The sequence below is a fragment of the Mesoplodon mirus genome, assembly GCF_964341445.2.
Source record: "Mesoplodon mirus genome assembly, chromosome: 18".
Lineage (NCBI taxonomy): Eukaryota > Metazoa > Chordata > Mammalia > Artiodactyla > Ziphiidae > Mesoplodon > Mesoplodon mirus.
This window is the reverse complement of record NC_138994.1, coordinates 17,935,685-17,956,501: the sequence shown is the minus strand read 5'-3', so window position 1 is coordinate 17,956,501 and position 20,817 is coordinate 17,935,685. Positions and strand designations below refer to the sequence as shown.

Genomic DNA, 20,817 nt, shown 5'->3' with positions numbered 1-20,817 from the left:
AGCTATTTAGGGTAAGAGGTTGATGAGACCTGGTGATAGACAGAGCGTAGGACGGAAGGGAGGTGGGTGTCCTGCATCCTGGCTGGGCAGTGGTACCACCCCCTGGGTTGGGGAGCCCAGGAGGGGCGAGGAGCAGGGTTGAGGAAAGTGATACATTCGATTTGGACAGAATAGCAACAATGATGATCATCCACTTATCGAGAGGCAGTCTTGCCTAGGGGTGAGTGGCGCCAACCTGGGCACCTGACTCCCTGGGTTCACCAGCTGGGTGACCTTGGACAAGTTACTCATCTCTAAGTGGAGAGGGTCACAGAAGCCACCCCACTGTGTTGGTGTGCGGATTAAACGAGTTAATGTATGAGTTGAAGGGCCTAAGTGGCTAGTGGTTCCAGTATCAGCACAGCTCTGTGAATGTTATCTGGCTCGAGGTTCAGTTTGGAGAACCTTGGCACCCTCAGGTGAGGGCGGGTCCCAGCAGACAGTGGGATACACAGAGCTGGAGCTCTGAGCCTCACGTCTGGGGAAGCAGGCAGCGTCCATCCCAGAAGTGCTGGTCTGCAGGGCAGTGAGCTGGGAGGTGGGACAGTGGCACCATCATAGGCCAGTCCAAGAGGCTTGCAGACTCCAGCTGGGCCTCTCCCTCCAGTACCTTCTGGCCCAAATCCTTGACACCCACACCAAGCGAGGTGCCTCAGAGAGAGCAGGGACATGGACCCCGGGGGCCTAGAGCAGCATGTCCTGTTTCTTCGGCTTCGGTACCTGGGAAGGAGCTGTGTCTGTGGACAGATGCTCTGAACCCCCTGCTGGGGACTGATTGTCCGAGGGGCAGCTCCGGTTCACCAAGGGCTCCATGCCAAGCAGCAAAGGGGCCAGGTGGTGCAGTGGTTGGGGCGGGGACTGTGGAGCCAGGCGGCTGGGTCTAGATGCCAGCTGTGCTGCTTCCTCACTGAGTGACTGCAGAAACGTTACTTAACCTCTCTGCTCCTCAGTTTCCTCATCTGTAAAGTGGGCGTTATAATCACCCCTACACCCAGATTGGTGGGCTGAGTTAAATTGCTTTGAATGGCACCCACACACAGCTGATGCCCTACAGGGTCTGCCTTGCCTTCACCTCAGCCTCCTGATGACTCACAGGTGGGTGCTGTTCCCACTCTGCAGGTGAGGAAACTGAGGCCTCCAGGCTTGCACAACCTGAGTACCGGGAGGGGGCACCGGCTGGGGATGCGGCTGCCGGTTCCATCTGCCCACGGCCGTGTGGCCGCAGGGTGCGGCCTTCCGTCTCTTCACCTGTGCCGGATGCCGGGTCCTCAGGCCTGTTGGGAAGACAGAGAGGTCAGCTGGGAGTGCCAGCAGGGCCACTGAGGACCAAATGAGAGGACTGCGGGACCCACTGGGCGCCTCAGGAGGGAGGAAGTGACTCTGAGGGGACAAGGGGACGTAAGCTCATGTTAAATTAAAACCCCTTCCTTGAAAATACCCTCGAGGCCCTGCCTCCCCTGGTGAAGCCCGCTGGCCGCCCTTCCTGCCTGGGCCACCCTCCCCCACTCCAGGCCCTGAACAAACAGTGTGTTCCTGACCAGCTGCCCCGTCCAGGGCCAGGCGGTTTGGTCTTGGCTTTTGCATGGCTGGGCCCCTGGTGTCAGGTGATGGCCGCACAGGGAGGGCCAGGTTGCTGCCACCGCCAGGAATCTGGGCTGACCACACCCAGTACGGGGCAGTGCCTCCCTGTCCCCCGGCCCACCCCCTGCGCACCCTCCCACCCCGTGTCCCTGGGCAGCCTTCCTTCCTGCCCCCCCAGCAAGTGCTAGGGACTCCTCAGCCCTCGATCTTGGACAGGGTCCCCCCTTGCTGGGGGCAGGACGAAGGGCCCCTCGCTCTCAGACAAACCACCTTTGCTCTCTCCCTTCCGGGAACCTGAAATGGGGTCCCGGAGCCGGTGTGAGACAGACGGGCTTTCTCTGTCTCCCACACCGGGCTAATGTTGCAGTTTGGCGGCTCCTAGAAATCTCTCCGTTCCCAGCTCTCTGTCAAAAGAGTTCATTGTTCTCTCTTCCCTTGGCAGAGGTCACCTGAGCCAGGTAGCAGGGTGGGGGCAGTGCCAGGTAGGCTGGATGCTGAGCTCGGGAGGTAGGGGAGGACACCCCACTTTGGTCAGCCTCCTAGCTTGAACCTGAGCTGGAGGCGGCTGGGGTCTCTGGCTGGGAGGGCCGGCCCTGGAACCCCGGGCCCGGTGTCCTGGGCGGAGGGCTGATTGGGGTTGCTGTGTGCCTTGGAAGTCCACAACAGGACCCCCCCTGGGGCTGAGTGCCTCCTGTGCCCCGGGGGCTGCTTTCTTTAAGGGAGGTCAGATACCTTCTATGCTCCGGGGTCCTGGAACTGTGCCTAAATCCTAAACCAGCCTGGAGGGGTCCCTGTCCACGTGGACCTGCTGCTCCAGTGGGGGGAACCACGTCTTAAAAGGCTGTTAGGACTCGGAGGGAGGGGGAACCAGGGGATGGGAAGGGCACCCCATCTTGGGAGGCAGCCGGAGCGCAGGCAGAGGGGCCTCGTGGAAACTTCCTGCTTCCCCAGGCTTCTCCCCGTTCCCCCAGGCTTCTCCCCGTTCCCCCAATTAACTGACCTCTGTTCTCTCCCCATATCCAAATCACTCCCTTCCTCATCCCCAGCAAGACCCCCTGGGCCTCTAGTAACTGGCCTGGGGTCCCCACGCCTCCTTGCCGGACCAGTTCCCTGACCTCATGACTCGCTTTACCTCATCGTATCATGTTGCCTCATTCAGGGATTGTGGGTCTTATCTGCATGTTGAAGCAGGGTCGCTTCCCCTCTGGGACCTGGGGAATCCCCTGTCGCCACGCTATTTACATTTGAATCCACCCTCTTGGCCCCAGCCAGTTAGGGTCACCATGAAGTTCCCTCCCCTTATTTTGTTTTTGAGGGACCCTTGGTCAACTTGGAGAAGATGCCCTGAGGGATACGAGGGGATGAGGGAGAACCTTTGAAGGAAGGCAAAGCTTGTGTGCGCTGTGAGGCCAGCTGAGCCCTCCAGCCATGGTCAGGTGGTTGTCCTGAGGCTCGTCTTGTTGGAGCCAAGGACAGCTCCGCTCAGTGCGGTCATTAGCATCATCCCGGTTACCACACGTGAAATGAGGCAAAGCAGCTCGTCCAAGTCCACTCACCTTTTAGGTGGCATTGGAGATTCTAAGTTTCATGGGCCTGACTCAGTTCCTGTTCTTTTGAAACCAGCCTATGGAAAAGAAGGTGGTTCGGGAGTGAGGGGTGGCATAGTGTCCTCCGGACCCTGAAGAAATGAGGAATAAGTATGAGTGACTGAACGATGGGCCTGACCTTTGTCTCCCTCTGGGTTTGGGAAAAGAGCTGATCCGCAGCAGGTGGGACTCAGGTGAGATGTCAGGAGAACTTCCTGCCAGTGAGTTGATAGGGTAACGTGTGGCCTGAGCACCTGACAAAAAGCTGCAGGCTGTTTTCTCTTTGGCTTGACTTTCCTGCTGATGCCCGAGGTAAAAATGTCTAGGGTAGCACCTCGGTCCCATAGGAATATAATATGAGACATATGTAATTTAAAATGTTGTAGAAGCGCATTATAAATTTTTTAAACAAGTGACATTATTTTGATAACATATTCTGTTGAATCCAATATATCCAAAATATTATTGTTTCAACGTGTAGGCAATAGATATTAGATTTTTTTCGTATTTTTTTTTTTTAATACAAAGGTACATTTTTTACTTACAGGACATCTCAATTTGGCCATTAAGTTTTCTTTAGGAATATGTGATCTATATTTAGAGTTTGGAAGATTTACAGCTGAAAGAGGAGATTCAAAGCTTTGGTCTGCCTGACTCCAGCCCCTGTTCCTTTGGAACCCAAGAACATACCTGGGAAGTTTTCTAATTACTGAGTTAAGGGTCCATCCTTAAATTTAAGTTAATGGAAATTAAATAAAATTAAAAGTTCAGTTCCTTTGTGGCACTTGCCACATTGCAAGTGCTCAGGATCTACACACGGCTTGTGGCTGTTGTACTGGGCATCAGGGTCTGGGCCCCTGCTGGCCACCAGGCTCCTGCTGGGTGTTCCCCCCAGAGTCCTCCAAATTCCAGACACTGTGATCCTGAGCTGCGGCTGCTGGGGATGATGGGAGAATGCTGTCATCCCAGGAACCTTCTCTGGAGCTCGGGTCTCTGACTTCCTGAGGCCCCAGCAGCCTGGGGCCAGCCGAGGCCTAGTGGGGGCTCCTGGGGAAGCTCGTCCCACACACGGAGTCTCGAGCCCTGCCCTCCTTTTCCTGGGAAATGTTTACATTCCAGATACCCTGCTATCTCCCCAAGGCTTTTCCAGGCTCTGCATTTTTTACATAGCTGAACAAGAACCTGGGGGGCCAGGCCGGGGGAGGGCTCCTGCTGGTGTGCTGCTGTCCTCCCAGCTGACCCTTCCAGGTACAGCCATTTGCAGGGCAGACTGTGTTCCTGGCAGAGAACCAAGCCTGTGAGGCCCTCACACCTACGTGTCCCCAGAATAGGCACTCTTTGGAGCTCTCATCCCTGGGCCAACCCCAGCACAGGGCCCCCCTTCCGCGAGCCACTGGCCTGGGTGGGCAGGCAGGCAGCAAAGCAGTTGGGTCTGCTAAGCTGTCGCTCCAGCTGTCACCAGGACTTATCTCTTTCTGCTCCTTGGAGGCCAAGTGAAGCCCAGAGTAGAGCCTTGGGCTTCAGGGAGAGCTGCCTCATTGGTGCGCCCTTCTTCTGCAGGGCAGTCTCCATGGTTTAAAAAAAAAACACAAAACTTTGAAATCGCTGGCTGGCATCCTCTGTCCTGCTTGAATCTATAGCTCTACAGGTTCAGTATCCCCTGGCAGGTGGGGGTGGGTGGGTGGAGTGGGGTTAACTGACTGAGAAACAACCGGAAACATTCCCGAAGATGGTTTGTCAATCTCAATCTCTAGTGCTTACATCCATACCTCTTTAACCTGTAATTCCACCCCTGGGACACCTGCCTAAGGAAATACTGAGTTGCAGGCAGAGATAGGAGCCCAAGAATAGTTATCGATGCAACTGGCAATTACAAAACCTCTAAAAACAAAGTAAATGTTCAATAACAGAGGCCTGGTGAGTTAGGGCACCCCCACCACCACCGCCGAGGAATATTCTTCAGCCGTTTAAAAGTCGTTTTAGGGAGTTCCCTGGTGGTCTAGTGGTTAGGACTCGGCACTGCCCGTGGCCCGGGTTCAATCCCTGGTTGGCGAACTGAGATTCCGCAAGCCATACCATGTGATGAAAATGAAAAATAAAAGTCGTTTTACTGCTTTTAACAGCCTGGGCTGGCTATAGGTGGAAAGACAGACCACAGAGCTATGTGTCTGTATGTATATTCATGTGGCATGGTCCCAGTTAGGTCTCTGGGGTTTTTTTTTGTCCTTTGCTATATGTTTTTATTTTATTTTATTCATATTTTTTATTTAAAACGTTTTAAAATTATGTGTGTATATATATATATATGTGTATATATATATATATAATTTTTTTTTTTTTTTGGCTATACCGCGCTGCATGCAGGATCTTAGTTCAGGGACTGAACCTTCACCCCCTGCAGTGGAAGCGCCGAGTCTTAACCACTGGACCACCAGGGAAGTCCCAAAATCTAAAAAAAATTTTAACACCCTTCCCCACTGGTAATCACTAGTTTGTTCGCTATATCTGTGGGTCTGCTTCTTTTTTGTTATATTCACTAGTTTGTTGTATTTTTTAGATTCCACATATAAGTGATATCATACAGCATTTGTCTTTCTCTGAGGTGTCTGCTTTTAAGTATAGGCCCATGCACGCTTACAGTCGGATACACACCCTTGTTAGGAAGGGTTACTCCAGTCGTGGGCGTGTGGGTGACTTTTGTCTTCTTTTTCAAACTCCTTTATATGTTCCAAGTTTTCTACAGTGCGTATTATTTCTATAATAAGAACTGAGCCAAGGCATGTGTCTGCAACAACACTCCAGAAGCTTCCTCCCTGGGAAGATGGTGGAAGAGAACTCATAGTGGCAACGAGGCACTTGAGACGGAGCAGATGTTCAGTGCTGGAGGAGCCTCGGGCGGCCCAGAGTCGGGAAGGGCAGCTGTGCGTTCCGTCGGACCCCAGGGGCCCGCCTGGAGCTGCAGGGCAGCTGGGCTTCCTGAGCCACCTGGTGCCTCCCCTGTGCCAGCCCCCCAGAGCTTCCCCCGCACCCCTGCAGGAGGGCTGAGTGGGTGGCCCACAGTACGGGTGGTGGAGGAACCAGGTCAGATTCCTGGAGAGCAAGGGGCCAGCACGGTGTCCCGGGAGAATGAGCTCCCAGGGAGGGCCATGTGGCCAAGGACCGGGTCAGGAATGGACTGAGGGTGGGGCCCAGGTGGGTCCCGGTGGGGACCTGAACGAGACTGAATTCCTTCTTCCTGCTGGGGGTGGCTCTCTGCTGCGGCTCCTCCCTCCGGCACTGACCTCCTGCCCCCGGCCATGGAAGAGCAGAGGGGACGTATCTACAGGCCCATGCCTGCCTGGTTTTTGTTGCAGACGGTGGAGCATGGCTTCCCGCACCAGCCCAGCGCCCTCGGCTACAGCCCCTTTCTGCGCATCCTGGCCATCGGCACCCGCTCCGGAGCCATCAAACTGTATCCTTTCCATTCTCCCAGCTCCCACCCAGGGATGCCCTGGAAGGGCCAGGGGCCTTGGCATTGGTGAGATTCAGGAAGGACTCCCCCAACTCTCCATAGAAAAGCAAGTTGCAGTTGACCCCTCTTGTTCCCGGCATGTTTCAAATACCCTCTTAGGAGTCAGCCCCGAACGCAGTAAGTGGAGGCCAGGGATGGGCCCCACCCCCAAAGGATCGGTAGACTGGGCCCAGGGCTCTGTCCAAACCAGAGGCAGGGTGGCCTTGGGTTAGAGGAGCTGTGCTAAGGCAGCTACTCTTCCAGATTCTACCCCCGACCCTGCACACACCCCCGCGTGTACACACACACACACACACACACACACACAGACACACACACACGCAGAGAGGAGAGTGGACTCCTAGTTGGTGGGGACAGTCCTTCCCTGGCCTGAGGCTGGACGTGGTCCAGTGGGTCCATTTCAGAGGCAAGCCCACAGGTCCCAGGATGGGGAATCGCTGCTCGGGTCCTCTGGCCTAGGCTGCGCTACGAGTCTGGGAGTCCCACCCCTGAATCTGACCTGAGCCCCCAGGGTGGGACCTAGGGGAATTGGGAGGTGGGGGACCACCCGTGGAGAGCCCAGCCGGCACCTCCTCCAGTAAAGCTGTAACTCCCTCCTTTGCTGCAGGGCAGGTGCGGGGAGCCTGGGGGTGCAAGTCAGCAGCACAAGGCTGCAGGGGGTGTGTACACAGGAGGGCAGAGGCCCGGCTTCCACCGACTCAGCCCGCCCTCAGCTGGTTAATCATCGCCAGGCCACGGCCATGACTGCCGTAGGTGGGTCCACGGGTGCCCTGTGCGTCTTCTCACAGGTGCCACCACGTGGTAGCTGACAGCCTGTTGCAGTTCAGGTTGTGGGTTTCGGTGGGGCGGGGGACAGGGGTACAGTGAACAGCCTAGCAGTTGCCAGGATAATGCTTCACCCTTCCTGGCTGCGACAGCTCTCCCTGGTTGGCTGGCTTTACCCTCAGGGGTCAGGTTACTGGCCCAGTGTCTTCAGGCCATGCCCCCTGGTGTCCTCTCCCCACCCTAAACACCCCCCCCCATCCAGCAGCCCTTCTCTGCTGCTGGGTATTTACACTCCTTGCCACGTGGGCCCAGCGGGCAGGCCAATGGGTGGTGTCCTGCCTTCTGGAGCTTTTCCTGAGCCTGCTACTCCTAGCTATGGTGCCCCAGGGGTGGAGTTCATGGGGCTGCACCGTGAGAACAATGCGGTAGTGCAGATCCACTTCCTGCCTGGCCAGGTGAGGCCCCCCTGCCCCCATGCCCTTCTTACTTTCCCATCTCCCAGAAAGGATGTATGGAAAGGCAGGCATTTGGTGGCCCTGGGTTTGGTGCTGATGGGAGGACCCGGGACAAACCTGCCTTTCCCCAGCTGTGGTTCACGGCCACTCTAACAGTAGCCAGGGGTCTCTTGGTTCTGGGGCTCTTTGAAATGACCCGCACAGGCTGGGCTGCCCCAGTGTGTAAAGGTCACGGTGAATGCTGTCCCTCCCTGGTTAACAAGACAGCACGCTTCTGCCCCGTTTCCTGCCTAGTGCCAGCTGGTCACTCTGCTGGACGACAACAGCCTGCACCTGTGGAGCCTGAAGGTCAAAGGCGGGGTGTCAGAGCTGCAGGAAGATGAGAGTTTCACGCTGCGTGGCCCCCCAGGGTAAGAACTCAGTCTTCTTGCTCTCCTAGCCAGCCTGACCCGTGCACCAACTCCAGGGTGCCCTGGGAGGAGCTGGCAGGGCTGTGGCCCGCCTCCCCCCATCCCCACACAGAGCCTACGCGGGAGGCACCAAGGGATTTTTTTCTGCTTCTTAGCCCCAGCTCTCTGCCATCTGTCTCCTGTCTTGGCAGAAAAAAAACAAATGTGTTTGTCCGGGCCTGAGTCGCTGGACCCCATCAAAGGACCTCACAGGCCTGCTTCCCCCGGCAGGCATGGCCTTCCCTGGGGCCGCAGAGGGAGTCGGGGGATCCTATCTGTGGGTCCCCCCTGCCGGGGCAGGGCCAGCTCACGGACCATCATTCCCGTCTGCAGGGCCGCCCCCAGTGCCACACAGATCACTGTGGTCCTGCCGCATTCCTCCTGCCAGCTGCTCTACCTGGGGACCGAGAGCGGCAGTGTGTTCGTGGTGCAGCTGCCAGCTTTCCGCGCGCTGGAGGACCGGATGATCAGCTCAGATGCCGTGCTGCAGCGGTGAGCCCTGGGCCCGGAGACCCTCGTGCCCTGAGGAACCTGTCCCCTTGAGTGGCCTTCTCCTTTCCATCCCGGTTACGCCTCAGGAGCTTATAATTTTTCTCCTGGGAAGTCTGTAGGGATGGGAGGACAGACTCTCAGCTCTCCACCTGTCCCCCAAATTGAGAATCTCACCCCCAAAAAAGAGTTAGCATCCCAGCACTAAAAGGGGTCTTGGGAGTAACTTGTCACCTCATTTAAAAGGAAAACAAGGCTCAAAATGACTGTGCAATGATACCAACGCTCAGTCCAGCGTTCTTGGCACTGATACCACCTCTTTCAAAGCCCCGGGGCTCCACAGTGGGGCAGACCGGGCCCAGACCTCCCTGCATCAGCTGGGCAGCTTCTGCTGATGCTTGTGTTTTGGAGTCTCTGCCACATGTTCGTTTGCATGCAGGCTCCATGGCCCCGAATTCCTGGCGGCCACAACCTGTAGGTTTCTTGAGATCGTTTCAGAATCTTTGCTCGTTAATGGTGGTGTCCGTGGGAGGGAGGGAGTCAGATCGGGTCTGGGTGTGGAGGGGGGCCAGGGCCCAAAACAGGAGGGGATGGAGGAGTCCGGCAGGAGCCCACGGGAGCCAGGTTGATGGCCATGGAGTGTTCTGCAGTGAAGAAGGGCAGGGAGGAGACCGGGGTGCTGGGCTGTGGAGCTGCGTCAGGCCCGACCTTCCTAAGGGCTCTGGACCAGGCTTGTAACACTCATAGTCATCAGGCCCTGGGTGATGGTCAAGCAGGGCTGGGCATTGCTGGGTTGGGAGGATTCCTGCTTGGGGCCGGGTCCCTCTGAGCACTAGGCACGGTAGTCAGGGCAGCGTGACCATGGTCAGAGCAGCACTGTTTACAGGGTGGCAGGCACGGCTGGTGCTCAGCCAGGGCGCCTGGCCTGTGGGCAGGACGGTGGAAGGACCTGCTCCTCAGTGTGTGGCTGTACCAGTGCCCACCGTACCCGCGCCGGTGGGAGTCTAGTCGAGGAGGGGCCCCTGCTGGGCTTTCCCAGCCTGGGTGCCCTGGGAACCCCTCCTGTTGGTCTAAATCTTGTTCTAAATGTAGAGGGTTTGGCTTGGGTTTGAGCGTAGAAATGCCCTTGGGATCCAGGCTGTTTCCATTTCCTACTCGCCCTCCTCCGTGTTGGCTCTTGGTCCTCTGCCTGCCACCTCGTGGTCTTCTGCTGGCGGTAGCACCTCCAAACTTCACATCAGTATTCCAGGCCCAGAAAAGGAGGAGGGGGTCAAGGCTCAAGGCCAGGCCAACTGATACAGAGAGTTTTGTTTTGTAGGTCTTAAAAACTTTTTTTTTATGAAACACCAACACCTTACCGAAACACACTAAGTTTGAATGTACAGTTTAATGGATTCTTGTTAAGTGAGCATCTCTGCAGCCAACTCTGGGCAAACACAAAATTTTGCCAGCCCCCCAGGGTCCCCCACCTGCCCTTCTCTGTCACAGCTCCCTCCCTCCCCCAGAGGTAACCACCACATCGACTTTTCTGGAAGTCACTTCCTTGCTTTTCCTTATAGTTGTGCCACCTGCGTTTGCATCCTTAGGGGGTTTTCTCTATCACTGCCCTGTTCTTTGCGTTGCTTCTCTCTCCCCTTGATGATGTGTCCTGGCAGCCTTTCCATGCTGGCACATTCAGTGCCCGCTGCTTCAGGGATGCCGGGCATGGCTGTGCCATGCTCTCAGCCATGCCCCATCAGTGGACGGTGACGTGGGCTCACGGTGCTCCCCTCGCCCAGGTTGCCAGAGGAGGTCCGCCACAGGCGGGCATTTGAGATGGTGGAGGCTCTGCAGGAACATCCTCGGGACCCCAACCAGATCCTCATTGGCTACAGCCGGGGCCTTGTCGTCATCTGGGACCTACAGGGCAGCTGTGTGCTCTGTCATTTCCTCAGCAGCCAGGTAGGGGTGCCCACATAGTTCTCCCAGGCCCCACATAACACATCCAGCCCCCGTCTGAGGCCTGGGGGTGCAGGCGATGGAACCGCACCCCTGATCCCAGCCTTCACGCACTCTCTCTTTTCCCACCATGAAGCAACTGGAGAACGTCTGCTGGCAGCGGGACGGCCATCTGATTGTCAGCTGCCATTCTGATGGCAGCTACTGCCAGTGGCCCGTGTCCAGTGACACCCTGCAACCGGAGCCCCTGCGCAGCTGTGTGCCTTACGGTCAGTGCTCTGCCCGCCACCTGGGACCGCCTTCCAGTGAGCAAGGCGGTGTCCTCTCTGGCCCCAGTCAGTCTCTCCTGCTTTCAGGTGTAGATGTCCAATTCACAGAAGCAAAACCTGGGGCCCAGAGATGGTGAAGTCTGTGTCCAAAGCCACACAGCGGGTTTTCTGATACCCACTGTGGCTTTCTCTGGGAAATGCTCAGAGCAAGACTCCCGAGCCTAGATCTGCTCCGTGAGTGTGCGGGATCTGTGCTGCAGACCCACGGGCCTCTGAGAGCGGGAGGACCGTTCAAGGTATTTCCTTTTCTTTTAGGCCCTTTTCCTTGCAAAGCTATTACCAAAGTCTTCTGGCTGACCACCAAGCAGGGGTAGGTATCAGTGCTCTATCCTGTCCCCTTTCTAGAGCTTTCCTGGGGAGCTGGAAAGGCTCCTCAAACCTCTGCCTGGGGGAGATGGTGCCTAGTGACTTGCCTTTGGGTCTCGTATCCGGGTCTCCAGGGAAGGGAGGGGGGGCCGTTCATTACCTCTCTCTGACTAATTCCTGAAAACTCATTCCCATTCTTTCCCTTCCACCCTCCTGGAGAGATGATTCAAACCAGCAGGTTCCAAACTCTGCCTTAGGAGCAGACCTGTTTCTTCAAACAGAATCATACAGGGAGACCTGATGTATAAGCAGAAAAGGGGGACAGAGGGCACTCTGGTTGAAACGGGAGTGGCGGCAGAGACTCAGAGCCTGCAGCCTGTGTGCTCCGCTGCTGGCCCCCAAGTTCTCCTGGGCTGTTGAGTTAGGAAGAGACTGGGGTCCGCCCCAGCCCCTCCTGGGGACCTTGAGTGAGCACTTACACTGAGGCCAGCCCTCATGCCAGGCCCTGCTGCAGAGGCCAGTCACAGGGCCACCCCACGGCTGGCTCGGCCCTTGGCTTCTGGGGCGGTGTCAGCAGCCCACCCCCTGCTCTTCTGTGCCTGCCAGGTTGCCCTTCACCATCTTCCAGGGCGGCATGCCGCGGGCCAGCTATGGGGACCGCCACTGCATCTCAGTGGTCCACAACGGCCAGCAGACAGCCTTTGACTTCACCTCCCGTGTCATCGACTTCACTGTCCTCATTGCGGCGGACCCTGAGGCTGGTAGGCGAGCGGGAGTGAGTGTGGAGGGCAGGCCACAGGGAGGTGTGGGGATCGGGCCGACCCCCACCCATAAACAAAGAGGAAGGGCCTGCAGGCGTTCCCAAAGCTGCCACCCCTGAGTCCCTAAGTCCCACTGCGCCTCTTCTTTGTGTCCCTGAGGCTGCTCCCTCTCCTTCCTTGCTGGCCTGTGGCTTGTCCTTGCTGACCACACCTCCCATCCACCCCAAGCTCTCTTTGCCCTTCCCCAGCTCAGCTGGGACTTGGCCCAAAGGTGGGCAGATCTGCACTGTTGGGCTTAATACCCACCCGGCTGAGGCAAAGGGTTCCTGGCCTGGACATGGTGAAGCCCTCCTTGTGGGCTGGGGCAGGTAGCAGTGTGGGCCAGCTGAGCTGGTCTCCTGGAACTCAGCCAGCCCAACAAACCCCTGAGTCGGCTTTCTAAATTGGGTGACAGGCAAGACCAGAAAGGGCTGGTGTCGAAACCTAGAGAGGAGGCCTGGCGGGAGATCTCCAGGAGGGCGGGCCTCCTCTCTAGATGACTCTGACCTGACAGGCCCGAGGCCTCCAGGTGAGGGAGGCAGGCCTGCTCAGGACACCCTGGGCTGTGTTCTCCCAGCCTCACCAGTGGCCCTTTGGAGGGAGACTCTGAACCTGCTTTTCCTCCTTTCTCAGCCTCTTCTTCCCTCCTCATACCTGACAGCATGCTGGGAGCCAGGGCAAGTTTTTGGTCGATTCTTTTAGATCTTCTACATTGATGATCATGTCATCTGTGAACAAAGACAGTTTTACTTCTTTCTTCCCAATCTGTATGCCTTCTATTTCGTTTTCTTGTCTTACTGCATTAGCTAGTACTTGAAAATGAGTGGTGAGAGGAGGCAACCTTGCCTTGTTCCTGATCTCAGTGGGAAAGCTTCAAGTTTCTCACCATTAAGTATTACATTAGCCATAGTTTTGTTTTTTGTTTGTTTTTTTTAAGCGGTACGCAGGCCTCTCACTGTTGTGGCCTCTCCCGTTGCGGAGCACAGGCTCCGGACGCGCAGGGTCAGCGGCCATGGCTCACGGGCCCAGCTGCTCCGCGGCATGTGGGATCCTCCCGGACCGGGACACGAACCCGCGTCCCCTGCATTGGCAGGTGGACTCTCAACCACTGCGCCACCAGGGAAGCCCGCCATAGGTTTTTTTGTAGATATTCTTTATCAAGTTGAGGTAGTTGCCCTCTATTCCTGGTTTACTGAGAGTTTTTTTTTTTTAATCATAAATGGATGTTGGGTTTTGTCAAATAGTTTTTCTGCATCTATCACTATGATCATGTGATTTTTCTTTTTTTTTTTTTTGGCCACACCACACGGCTTGTGGGATCTTAGTTCCCTGACCAGGAATTGAACCCGGACTCTTGGCAGTGAGAGCGTGGAGTCCTAACCACTGGACCACCAGGGAGTTCCCGATTTCTCTTTTTTAGCCTCTTGATGCAATGGGTTTCATTAATTGATTTTCAAAAGTTGACGCAGCCCTGCATACCTGGGATAAATCCCACTTAGTCGTGGCATATAATTCTTTTTATGCATTGTTGGATTTGGAGCTTGCTTTTAAAATGTGGGTTCCCTGGCTCCAACCCTAGAGCCTCAGATTCTACAGGGCCAGGCTGGACAGACTGCTTCCCAGTGGCTCCTGCAGCCCCTGACCCTTGGCCTGTCCCCACAGCCTTTGATGAGCCCTATGCCCTGGTAGTGCTGGCTGAGGAGGAGCTGGTCGTGATTGACCTGCAGACGGCTGGTTGGCCGCCGGTCCAGCCTCCCTACCTGGCCTCCCTGCACTGCTCCGCCATCACCTGCTCCCACCATGTCTCCAACATCCCCCTGAAGCTGTGGGAGCGCATCATCGCTGCCGGCAGCCGGCAGAACACACACTTCTCCACCATGGTAGGTCTGGCCCCGGCCCCAACCCCACCCCAGCCCAGAGCCAGGCTCGCCCATGAACTTCTCCATCATCTTCTCCAGGAGTGGCCCATTGACGGTGGCACCAGCCTGGCCCCGGCCCCACCCCAGAGGGACCTGCTGCTCACGGGGTAGGTGATGTTGATCGTACTCTCCTGCCTAGTGGGACGTGTGGGGTGGGAGCAGAGCTCAGGGGGTGTGCGTGCCAGTCCCGGGCACCCCTGGCCCGGCATCCTTCTCACGGGCGGCAGGCGGGCTCTGCCCACAGGCACGAGGACGGCACAGTGCGGTTCTGGGATGCCTCGGGCATCTGCTTGCAGCTGCTCTACAAACTCAGCACCGTACGGGTGTTCCTCACCGACACAGACCCCAGCGAGAGCCTCAGTGCCCAGGGTGAGGACGAGTGGCCCCCCCTTCGCAAGGTGAGGCCCGGAGCCTGGGAACCAGGGAGGGCGGGGATGGGCCAGGTCCAGCGCTTATGGCCCCTCACGGAGCTCTTCTCCCTTGTCAGGTGGGCTCCTTCGACCCCTACAGTGACGATCCTCGGCTGGGCATCCAGAAGATTTTCCTCTGCAAATACAGTGGCTACCTGGCTGTGGCCGGCACAGCAGGGCAGGTAGCAGGCCGGGCTGGGCGTGGGGAGCAGTGGGGAGGGCTGATGAGGTGACTTTGGGCAGCGTCCAGGCCCACGAGCTTCCTTCTCAGTATTGGGGTGCAGCAGGGCCAGGAACCAGCGTCCTGAGCGCACCCCTGCGGCATCACCTGCCCCTGTGGCTCTGACTTCTCCCAGTGAATAGAAGTTCCCTGATCCCATTAGAGGGAGGCCTTTCTCCTCCAGAAATCAGGATTAAGAGCCAGAGGTTGGGCACTTCTGACCCTTGGCCTTGGCGTGGATCTTGGGTCCTTTGCCGCCCCTGCCGTTAGGGTCCCTGAGGTCCTGCTGTCCCTTGGTGCCGGGGGTGGTGGTTCAGCCCCTCTGCCGCCCCGCCCAGGTGCTGGTGCTGGAGCTGAATGATGAGGAGGCGGAGCACGCCGTGGAGCAGGTGGAGGCCGACCTGCTGCAGGACCAGGAGGGCTACCGCTGGAAGGGGCACGAGCGCCTGTGTGCCCGCCCAGGGCCCGTGCACTTCGAGCCCGGCTTCCAGCCCTTTGTGTTGGTGCAGTGCCAGCCCCCGGCTGTGGTCACCTCCTTGGCCCTGCACTCCGAGTGGCGGCTCGTGGCCTTCGGCACCAGCCACGGCTTCGGCCTCTTTGACCACCAGCAGCGGCGGCAGGTCTTTGTCAAGTGAGCAGACCTCCCGGGGTGGCCGGGGCCCGGGTCTGGGATTGGTGTATGGATTGGCAAGGTCCCTCAGGCCCTGGCCACGCTCATGGCCCAACGTCCCCCCAGGTGCACGCTGCACCCCAATGACCAGCTAGCCTTGGAGGGCCCGCTGTCCCGCGTGAAGTCCCTAAAGAAGTCCCTGCGCCAGTCCTTCCGCCGGATACGTCGCAGCCGGGTGTCCAGCAGGAAGCGGCGGCCTGCTGGCCCTCCGGGAGAGGTGAGGCCAAGGCCGGCCACGAGCCCAGGCAGAGCCCGGAGCAGCCAGCGGCAGGTCCCAACCACCCCTCCCTGCCCCTCCTGCTTTGGCCACAGACACGGGCTCTGGGCCACCCCTGACCCCCACCAACCCTGTGACCTCGGATCCGTCACACTGCTTCTCTGTGCCTTGGATTCCCTAAGTGTGAAAGGCAGTCATTGTAATGCCTCAGGGTCACGTACTCAGTATTACCAGGCAGGTGGTGGCAGGGGCTGTGGCCAGTCTTCCCGGAAGGCTCGCTGTTGAGCAATCTGATGCCCCCGGGAAGGAAGGCCAGAGCCCACCCTCAGGCCTGGCCCACTCCACTGCAGGTGCAGGAGGGGAGCAGCAGGGCAGAGAGGACTGGCCTGCAGAACATGGAGCTGGCGCCCGTGCAGCGCAAGATCGAGGCCCGCTCGGCGGAGGACTCCTTCACAGGCTTTGTCCGGACCCTCTACTTCGCTGACACCTACCTGAGGGACAGTGAGTGGCCAGCTTGAGGTGGGGGGCCCTCTGGCACGAGGGCATATCGGAGGCTGCTGGCTGGTGCACCCCTAAGAGGGGTTCCCCCTGTGAGCAAGGGGAGACTGGAGTCCCCGCCCGCCCCTTTCCCTCCCGTGCCTGGGTCTCCGAGTCTGATCGCCCTGGCTTCGTATCCAGGCTCCACGACTCTAGAAGTGTGACCTTGGACGTGTCACTTAGCCTTTCTGGGTCTCGCTTCTCCCCCTGTAAAATGGAGGGATAGCTTCCTCCTAGAGTGGCTGCGAGCGTTGGGACGTGCCACGTACCTGCTGGTACCCAGTAGGCCCTCTAGAAGCTCTCTGGCTGTTTCTCCTGCCAGGGCAAGGGTGGGCTGAGGGCTGTTTGCTGCTGAATCTCGAGGGCCGAGCTGTCCTGGGTTTGGGATCATCAGCATGGGGCTCTTGGTTGTCAGAGAGCCTTCCCAGCCTTTCCCGTCTACACCCAGGAGGTAGGCAGGGCCCACAGCAGCTCCATTTTACAGAGGAAGAAATTGAGGTTTATGAAAGTTTGCTGACTTGACCTTGGAGTCACACAGGTAGTGAGCCAGGTCTCCTGGCTCCCCCTGACCCCCAGAGCCAGGGGTTAGATGTAAACCTTTGCCTCCTGGCAGGCTCCCGCCACTGCCCCTCGCTGTGGGCTGGCACCAACGGAGGTACCGTCTACGCCTTTGCCCTGCGCGTGCCCCCCGCCGAGCGGAGAATGGATGAGCCGGTGCGGGCGGAGCAGGGTGAGTGCTGGGCTGGGGGAGAGCGCTTGTCTGCCTCGGCTGGGAGCGAGGTGGTGTCTCCAGCCTCGTCCTCCGCCCAACCACCAGCCCCACCGCCTACCTCCGTCCCTGCAGCCAAGGAGATCCAGCTGATGCACCGAGCGCCCGTGGTGGGCATCCTGGTGCTGGATGGACACAGTGTGCCCCTTCCCGAGCCCCTGGAAGTGGCCCACGACCTGTCAAAGAGCCCCGACATGCAGGGAAGCCACCAGCTGCTTGTCGTGTCGGAGGAGCAGTTCAAGGTGCCTTATGGGAGGAGGTGGGGTCCCCCGGGAATCCCCGGCACACATGACAACGGCTGGGGCTCACTTAATGTTGTGTTTGTAGTTGCTGTGTGAGGGCTGCAGAGGCACAGGAAAGAAGCGGGGTCTTGATGGAGCCCCCGGGCCCCAGGGTCAGTGGTGGGGACACTGAAGCAGGACCTGTGTCTGGGGAAGGGACAGAAAACACAGGGAAAGAAGAGGCCCTGGCGTCCTTGCGGTCTGAGTGCAGCGACCACACGTCTGAGGGCCAGGCCCAGCGGCAGCATCGGGCAGGGAAGCGGGAAGTCCTCGCTTGACTGGATGAAGCTCTGCAGACTGGTCTGGCTGCGGGTGTGACCGGCTGCCCTGTGCCCTAGGTGTTCACGCTGCCCAAGGTCAGTGCCAGGCTGAAGCTGAAGCTGACCGCCCTGGAGGGCTCGCGGGTGCGGCGGGTCAGTGCGGCCCGCTTCGGCAGCTCTCGAGCCGAGGACTACGGGGAACATCACCTGGCTGTCCTCACCAACCTGGGCGACATCCAGGTGGTCTCGCTGCCCCTGCTCAAGCCCCAGGTGCGGTACAGCTGCATCCGCCGGGAGGACGTCAGCGGCATCGCCTCCTGCGTCTTCACCAAATATGGCCAAGGTGTGCAGGCGGTGGGCGCGTCGGGACCTCTGCCCGCAGGGCTGCGTTTGGGGCTCCTGCTGTGCTGCGAGGGCTGCTGGGAAGGGCAGTCGCGGGTATTCCGGTCAAGGCCAGGCTCCTCAGGCAGAGAACTTTGGGAGGCTCTGGCCCCTAATCCCCCCTGGGGGGGGCAGCTCTGTTGGCAGCCACAAGGCCCGGGAGACTCAGGCTGGCCTCACCTGCCAGGTTTCTCCACCCCCCAGGTTTCTACCTGATCTCACCCTCCGAGTTTGAGCGCTTCTCTCTCTCCACCAAGTGGCTGGTTGAGCCCCGGTGCCTGGTGGATTCAGCAGAAGCGAAGAACCACAGCCGTCTCCGCGACAGATCGGGCCCTGAGAAGGCCTCGGGCCGAGCCAGGTGGGTAAAAGGGCAGGTGGCCTTTGCTCCAGCCCCTCCTCACCCCACCCTCCCTGGGGTGCCCCCTGGGGGCTGCTCGGAGTCCCCTTCCCCCGTGAATCAGCCCACCCTCCCAGCCCTGCCTCCTGGCCCCCCTTTGTATGCCGCACCCTCCCATGCAAGCTGGTCAGTCGACCTCATTCTTCATGGGACCAGGGCTTTCCCGAACGGGGAGCCTGGTGCCCCCGATCCTTACTGTCTCTTCTCCACAGGAACTCAGGGAGCCAGAGTGATGGAGAGGGTAAGCCAGGGCTCTCTGGGGCCAGGGGCGTGTGGGGGCCGAGGCGTTGTGAGCACACCTGGGGAGGGAAGGGGATCCCAGGTGAGCAGGTGGTGTTCGGGCTAGGAGTCGAAACAGCTTCCCTTCCAGTCCTGGGCTCAGGCTTCAGCAACCCCACCCCCAGAAGCAGGGAGCTGGGGCAGAGGAGGGCCCAAGGCTCACCTGGCCTGGCCTCTGCCTTCCAGAGAGGAGGTCGGGCCCCGTGATGGAGCACGCTCTGCTCAATGATGAGAGTGAGTCAGGGCAGGGGCTGCTGGGCTGCTGGGCTGGCTGGCAGGGGAGATGTGCGGGGCGGGGGGGGTGGGAGCATGCTTGGAAGGCCAGGGTGGGAACGAGGGCCGTGTTCCTGAAGGGGGGCAGGCCCGTTCACCCCATCAGTAGAAGGGGCAGAAAGGGGGGTGTCTGGCCCAGCCCCAGCTGGCCTCACCACGCCTCTGCTCCCCGCCCCTGCCCCCTGCCCTGCAGGAGTCCTGAAGGAGATCCAGAGCACGCTGGAGGGAGACCGAAGGTGAGTGACTCTCAGGCTTCCGGTGCCGGGAGACGTTCTGGGAAAGCTCTGGGAATGAGGGTCCTTGTCTGCAGCCCCCGTGGACGGTGACGGCCCTGTCTTTGCCCACGCAGGAGCTGTGGTGATTGGCGTTCTCAGCGAGTGGCCGTGGGGTACGGCCTCAGCAATGGGGGAGGTAGGGGCTCTGGGTGCTGCTGCACGGTGGGGTGGGGCACGCTCCTGGGGAGGGATAGGAGGGACACGGGCCCCTGTCCCCGCTCCCCAAGGCCCTTAGGCCCATCCCAGCCCTGACACACAACCCCCACTTGCCCGAAAACCTCCGTGTCTGGGCTCAGGCGGGTGACTGAGGCCCCTGTTCCGGCCAGGATGCTCCTGAGTTGCTGTGGCTCTATCTCCTGCACGAGGAACACACACTACTGACGGCTCTTCCTGGGGGCACTGCCCCACCTGGAGAGACCCATGCACTGGACCGTGCAGGGGCTGGGGGCACCCCCACTGCCCACCCTGCTGCTGCTCCTGGCCTTGGGAGACGAGGGACCCCAGGCCCCTGGGGCTCTCCCTCCTCGGGCCTTGACTCTCTCGGTCCTTTTGTCAATGTTGCACAGTTTTTATCCCCGTCTCCCCCCCTTTTTGTAGTGGGCTGGGTTTTAAATTATAAATGTTAACTGCCTCCGGGTGAAAAAGTTTTTAATAAACACCTTATTACCTCTTCACTGGACTGGCCCAACGACTTTAATTTTTTAATTGTGCAGAGATTTTCCACGTAAATAGAAATGATCATTAGCTGGTTCCTTGCCTTTGCCCCTTGGGTCCGTCCCCTGGACCAGGCTGGTGCTCAGGAGAATCCGTTTTTTAAGCTATTTGAATCAGATCAAACTGTATCTGGTTGTGTCTGAACGCTATATGCCTTCTCTCTTTGGGAATAAATGGTAAAAGTTAACTGAATTGAGTCTGTCTGACTGCATCCCTGGGTGGGGGGCAGTGGGAGGCCCCTGGCTGGCCTTTCCTTGCTGTTAGGAGGGGAAGATGCACACAGTATCTCAGGCCTGATGGCTTCTTCCGGACTTCAGGGAAGGACTATGGGGTGCTGCTGAGGTGTGGGGGGCAGTTAAGATCTTTATAAGCCAGGGGTTTGATTCTACTTTGGCTACATCTTTATTCACCTGTCTTCACTGAGCACCAACTATATGCCAGGTGCTTGGGGTTCAGAGGTGGCCAAGACAATGTGATCCCTGCCCTCGGGGGGTCCCTACAAGTGCAGGAAGTGTTAAGATGAGGGAGATCCGGTGGCTTGTGAGAAATGTGCCTGGGGAGGTGACATTAAATGTGACGGGAGAGGGCTTCCCTGGTGGCGCAGTGGTTGAGGATCCGCCTGCCGATGCAGGGGACACGGGTTCGTGCCCCGGTCCGGGAAAGATCCCACATGCTGCGGAGAGGCTGGGCCCGTGAGCCATGGCCGCTGAGCCTGCGCGTCCGGAGCCTGTGCTCCGCAACGGGAGAGGCCGCGACAGTGAGAGGCCCGCGCACCGCAATGAAGAGTGGCCCCCGCTCGCCGCAACTAGAGAAAGCCAGCGCGCAGCAACGAAGACCCAACACAGCAAAAATAAATAAATAAATAAATAAATAAATAAAAAGGAAAAAAAAAAAAAAGAAACAGACTTGGGTTTAAATCCTGATTTAAAAAAAAAAAAAAAAAAAATGTGACGGGAGAGGTGACCAG

At 58.5% G+C, this 20,817-nt stretch overlaps 1 protein-coding gene across 8 annotated transcripts in view; it reads left to right on the top strand.

The window, feature by feature from the left end:
- LLGL2 (LLGL scribble cell polarity complex component 2) overlaps positions 1 to 20,037 on the top strand; it is a 34,037-nt gene extending 14,000 nt beyond the window's left edge. For 6 of the 8 annotated variants that reach the window (XR_014292011.1, XR_014292012.1, XR_014292013.1 and 3 more), the window contains 21 exons: positions 6,560 to 6,657; positions 7,856 to 7,937; positions 8,232 to 8,347; positions 8,720 to 8,878; positions 10,654 to 10,816; positions 10,950 to 11,082; positions 11,398 to 11,452; positions 12,055 to 12,209; positions 13,911 to 14,274; positions 14,412 to 14,565; positions 14,655 to 14,759; positions 15,136 to 15,428; positions 15,534 to 15,684; positions 16,035 to 16,185; positions 16,835 to 16,951; positions 17,066 to 17,232; positions 17,610 to 17,874; positions 18,117 to 18,270; positions 18,522 to 18,822; positions 19,055 to 19,097; positions 19,211 to 19,273. Coding sequence is in view for 2 of the 8 variants with exons in the window: in XM_082605519.1 (XP_082461645.1) it covers positions 6,560 to 6,657; positions 7,856 to 7,937; positions 8,232 to 8,347; positions 8,720 to 8,878; positions 10,654 to 10,816; positions 10,950 to 11,082; positions 11,398 to 11,452; positions 12,055 to 12,209; positions 13,911 to 14,128; positions 14,207 to 14,274; positions 14,412 to 14,565; positions 14,655 to 14,759; positions 15,136 to 15,428; positions 15,534 to 15,684; positions 16,035 to 16,185; positions 16,835 to 16,951; positions 17,066 to 17,232; positions 17,610 to 17,874; positions 18,117 to 18,270; positions 18,522 to 18,550; positions 18,775 to 18,822; positions 19,055 to 19,097; positions 19,211 to 19,272; positions 19,463 to 19,473 (2,997 nt within the window). In the remaining 6 variants the exon portion in view is untranslated. Of the gene's footprint in view, positions 1 to 6,559; positions 6,658 to 7,855; positions 7,938 to 8,231; positions 8,348 to 8,719; positions 8,879 to 10,653; positions 10,817 to 10,949; positions 11,083 to 11,397; positions 11,453 to 12,054; positions 12,210 to 13,910; positions 14,275 to 14,394; positions 14,566 to 14,654; positions 14,760 to 15,135; positions 15,429 to 15,533; positions 15,685 to 16,034; positions 16,186 to 16,834; positions 16,952 to 17,065; positions 17,233 to 17,609; positions 17,875 to 18,116; positions 18,271 to 18,521; positions 18,823 to 19,054; positions 19,098 to 19,210; positions 19,274 to 19,462 lie in introns of those variants that run through there. The other 2 variants (XM_082605519.1, XM_082605520.1) reach the window with 2 other exon arrangements.
- The last annotated feature ends 780 nt before the right edge of the window (positions 20,038 to 20,817 follow it).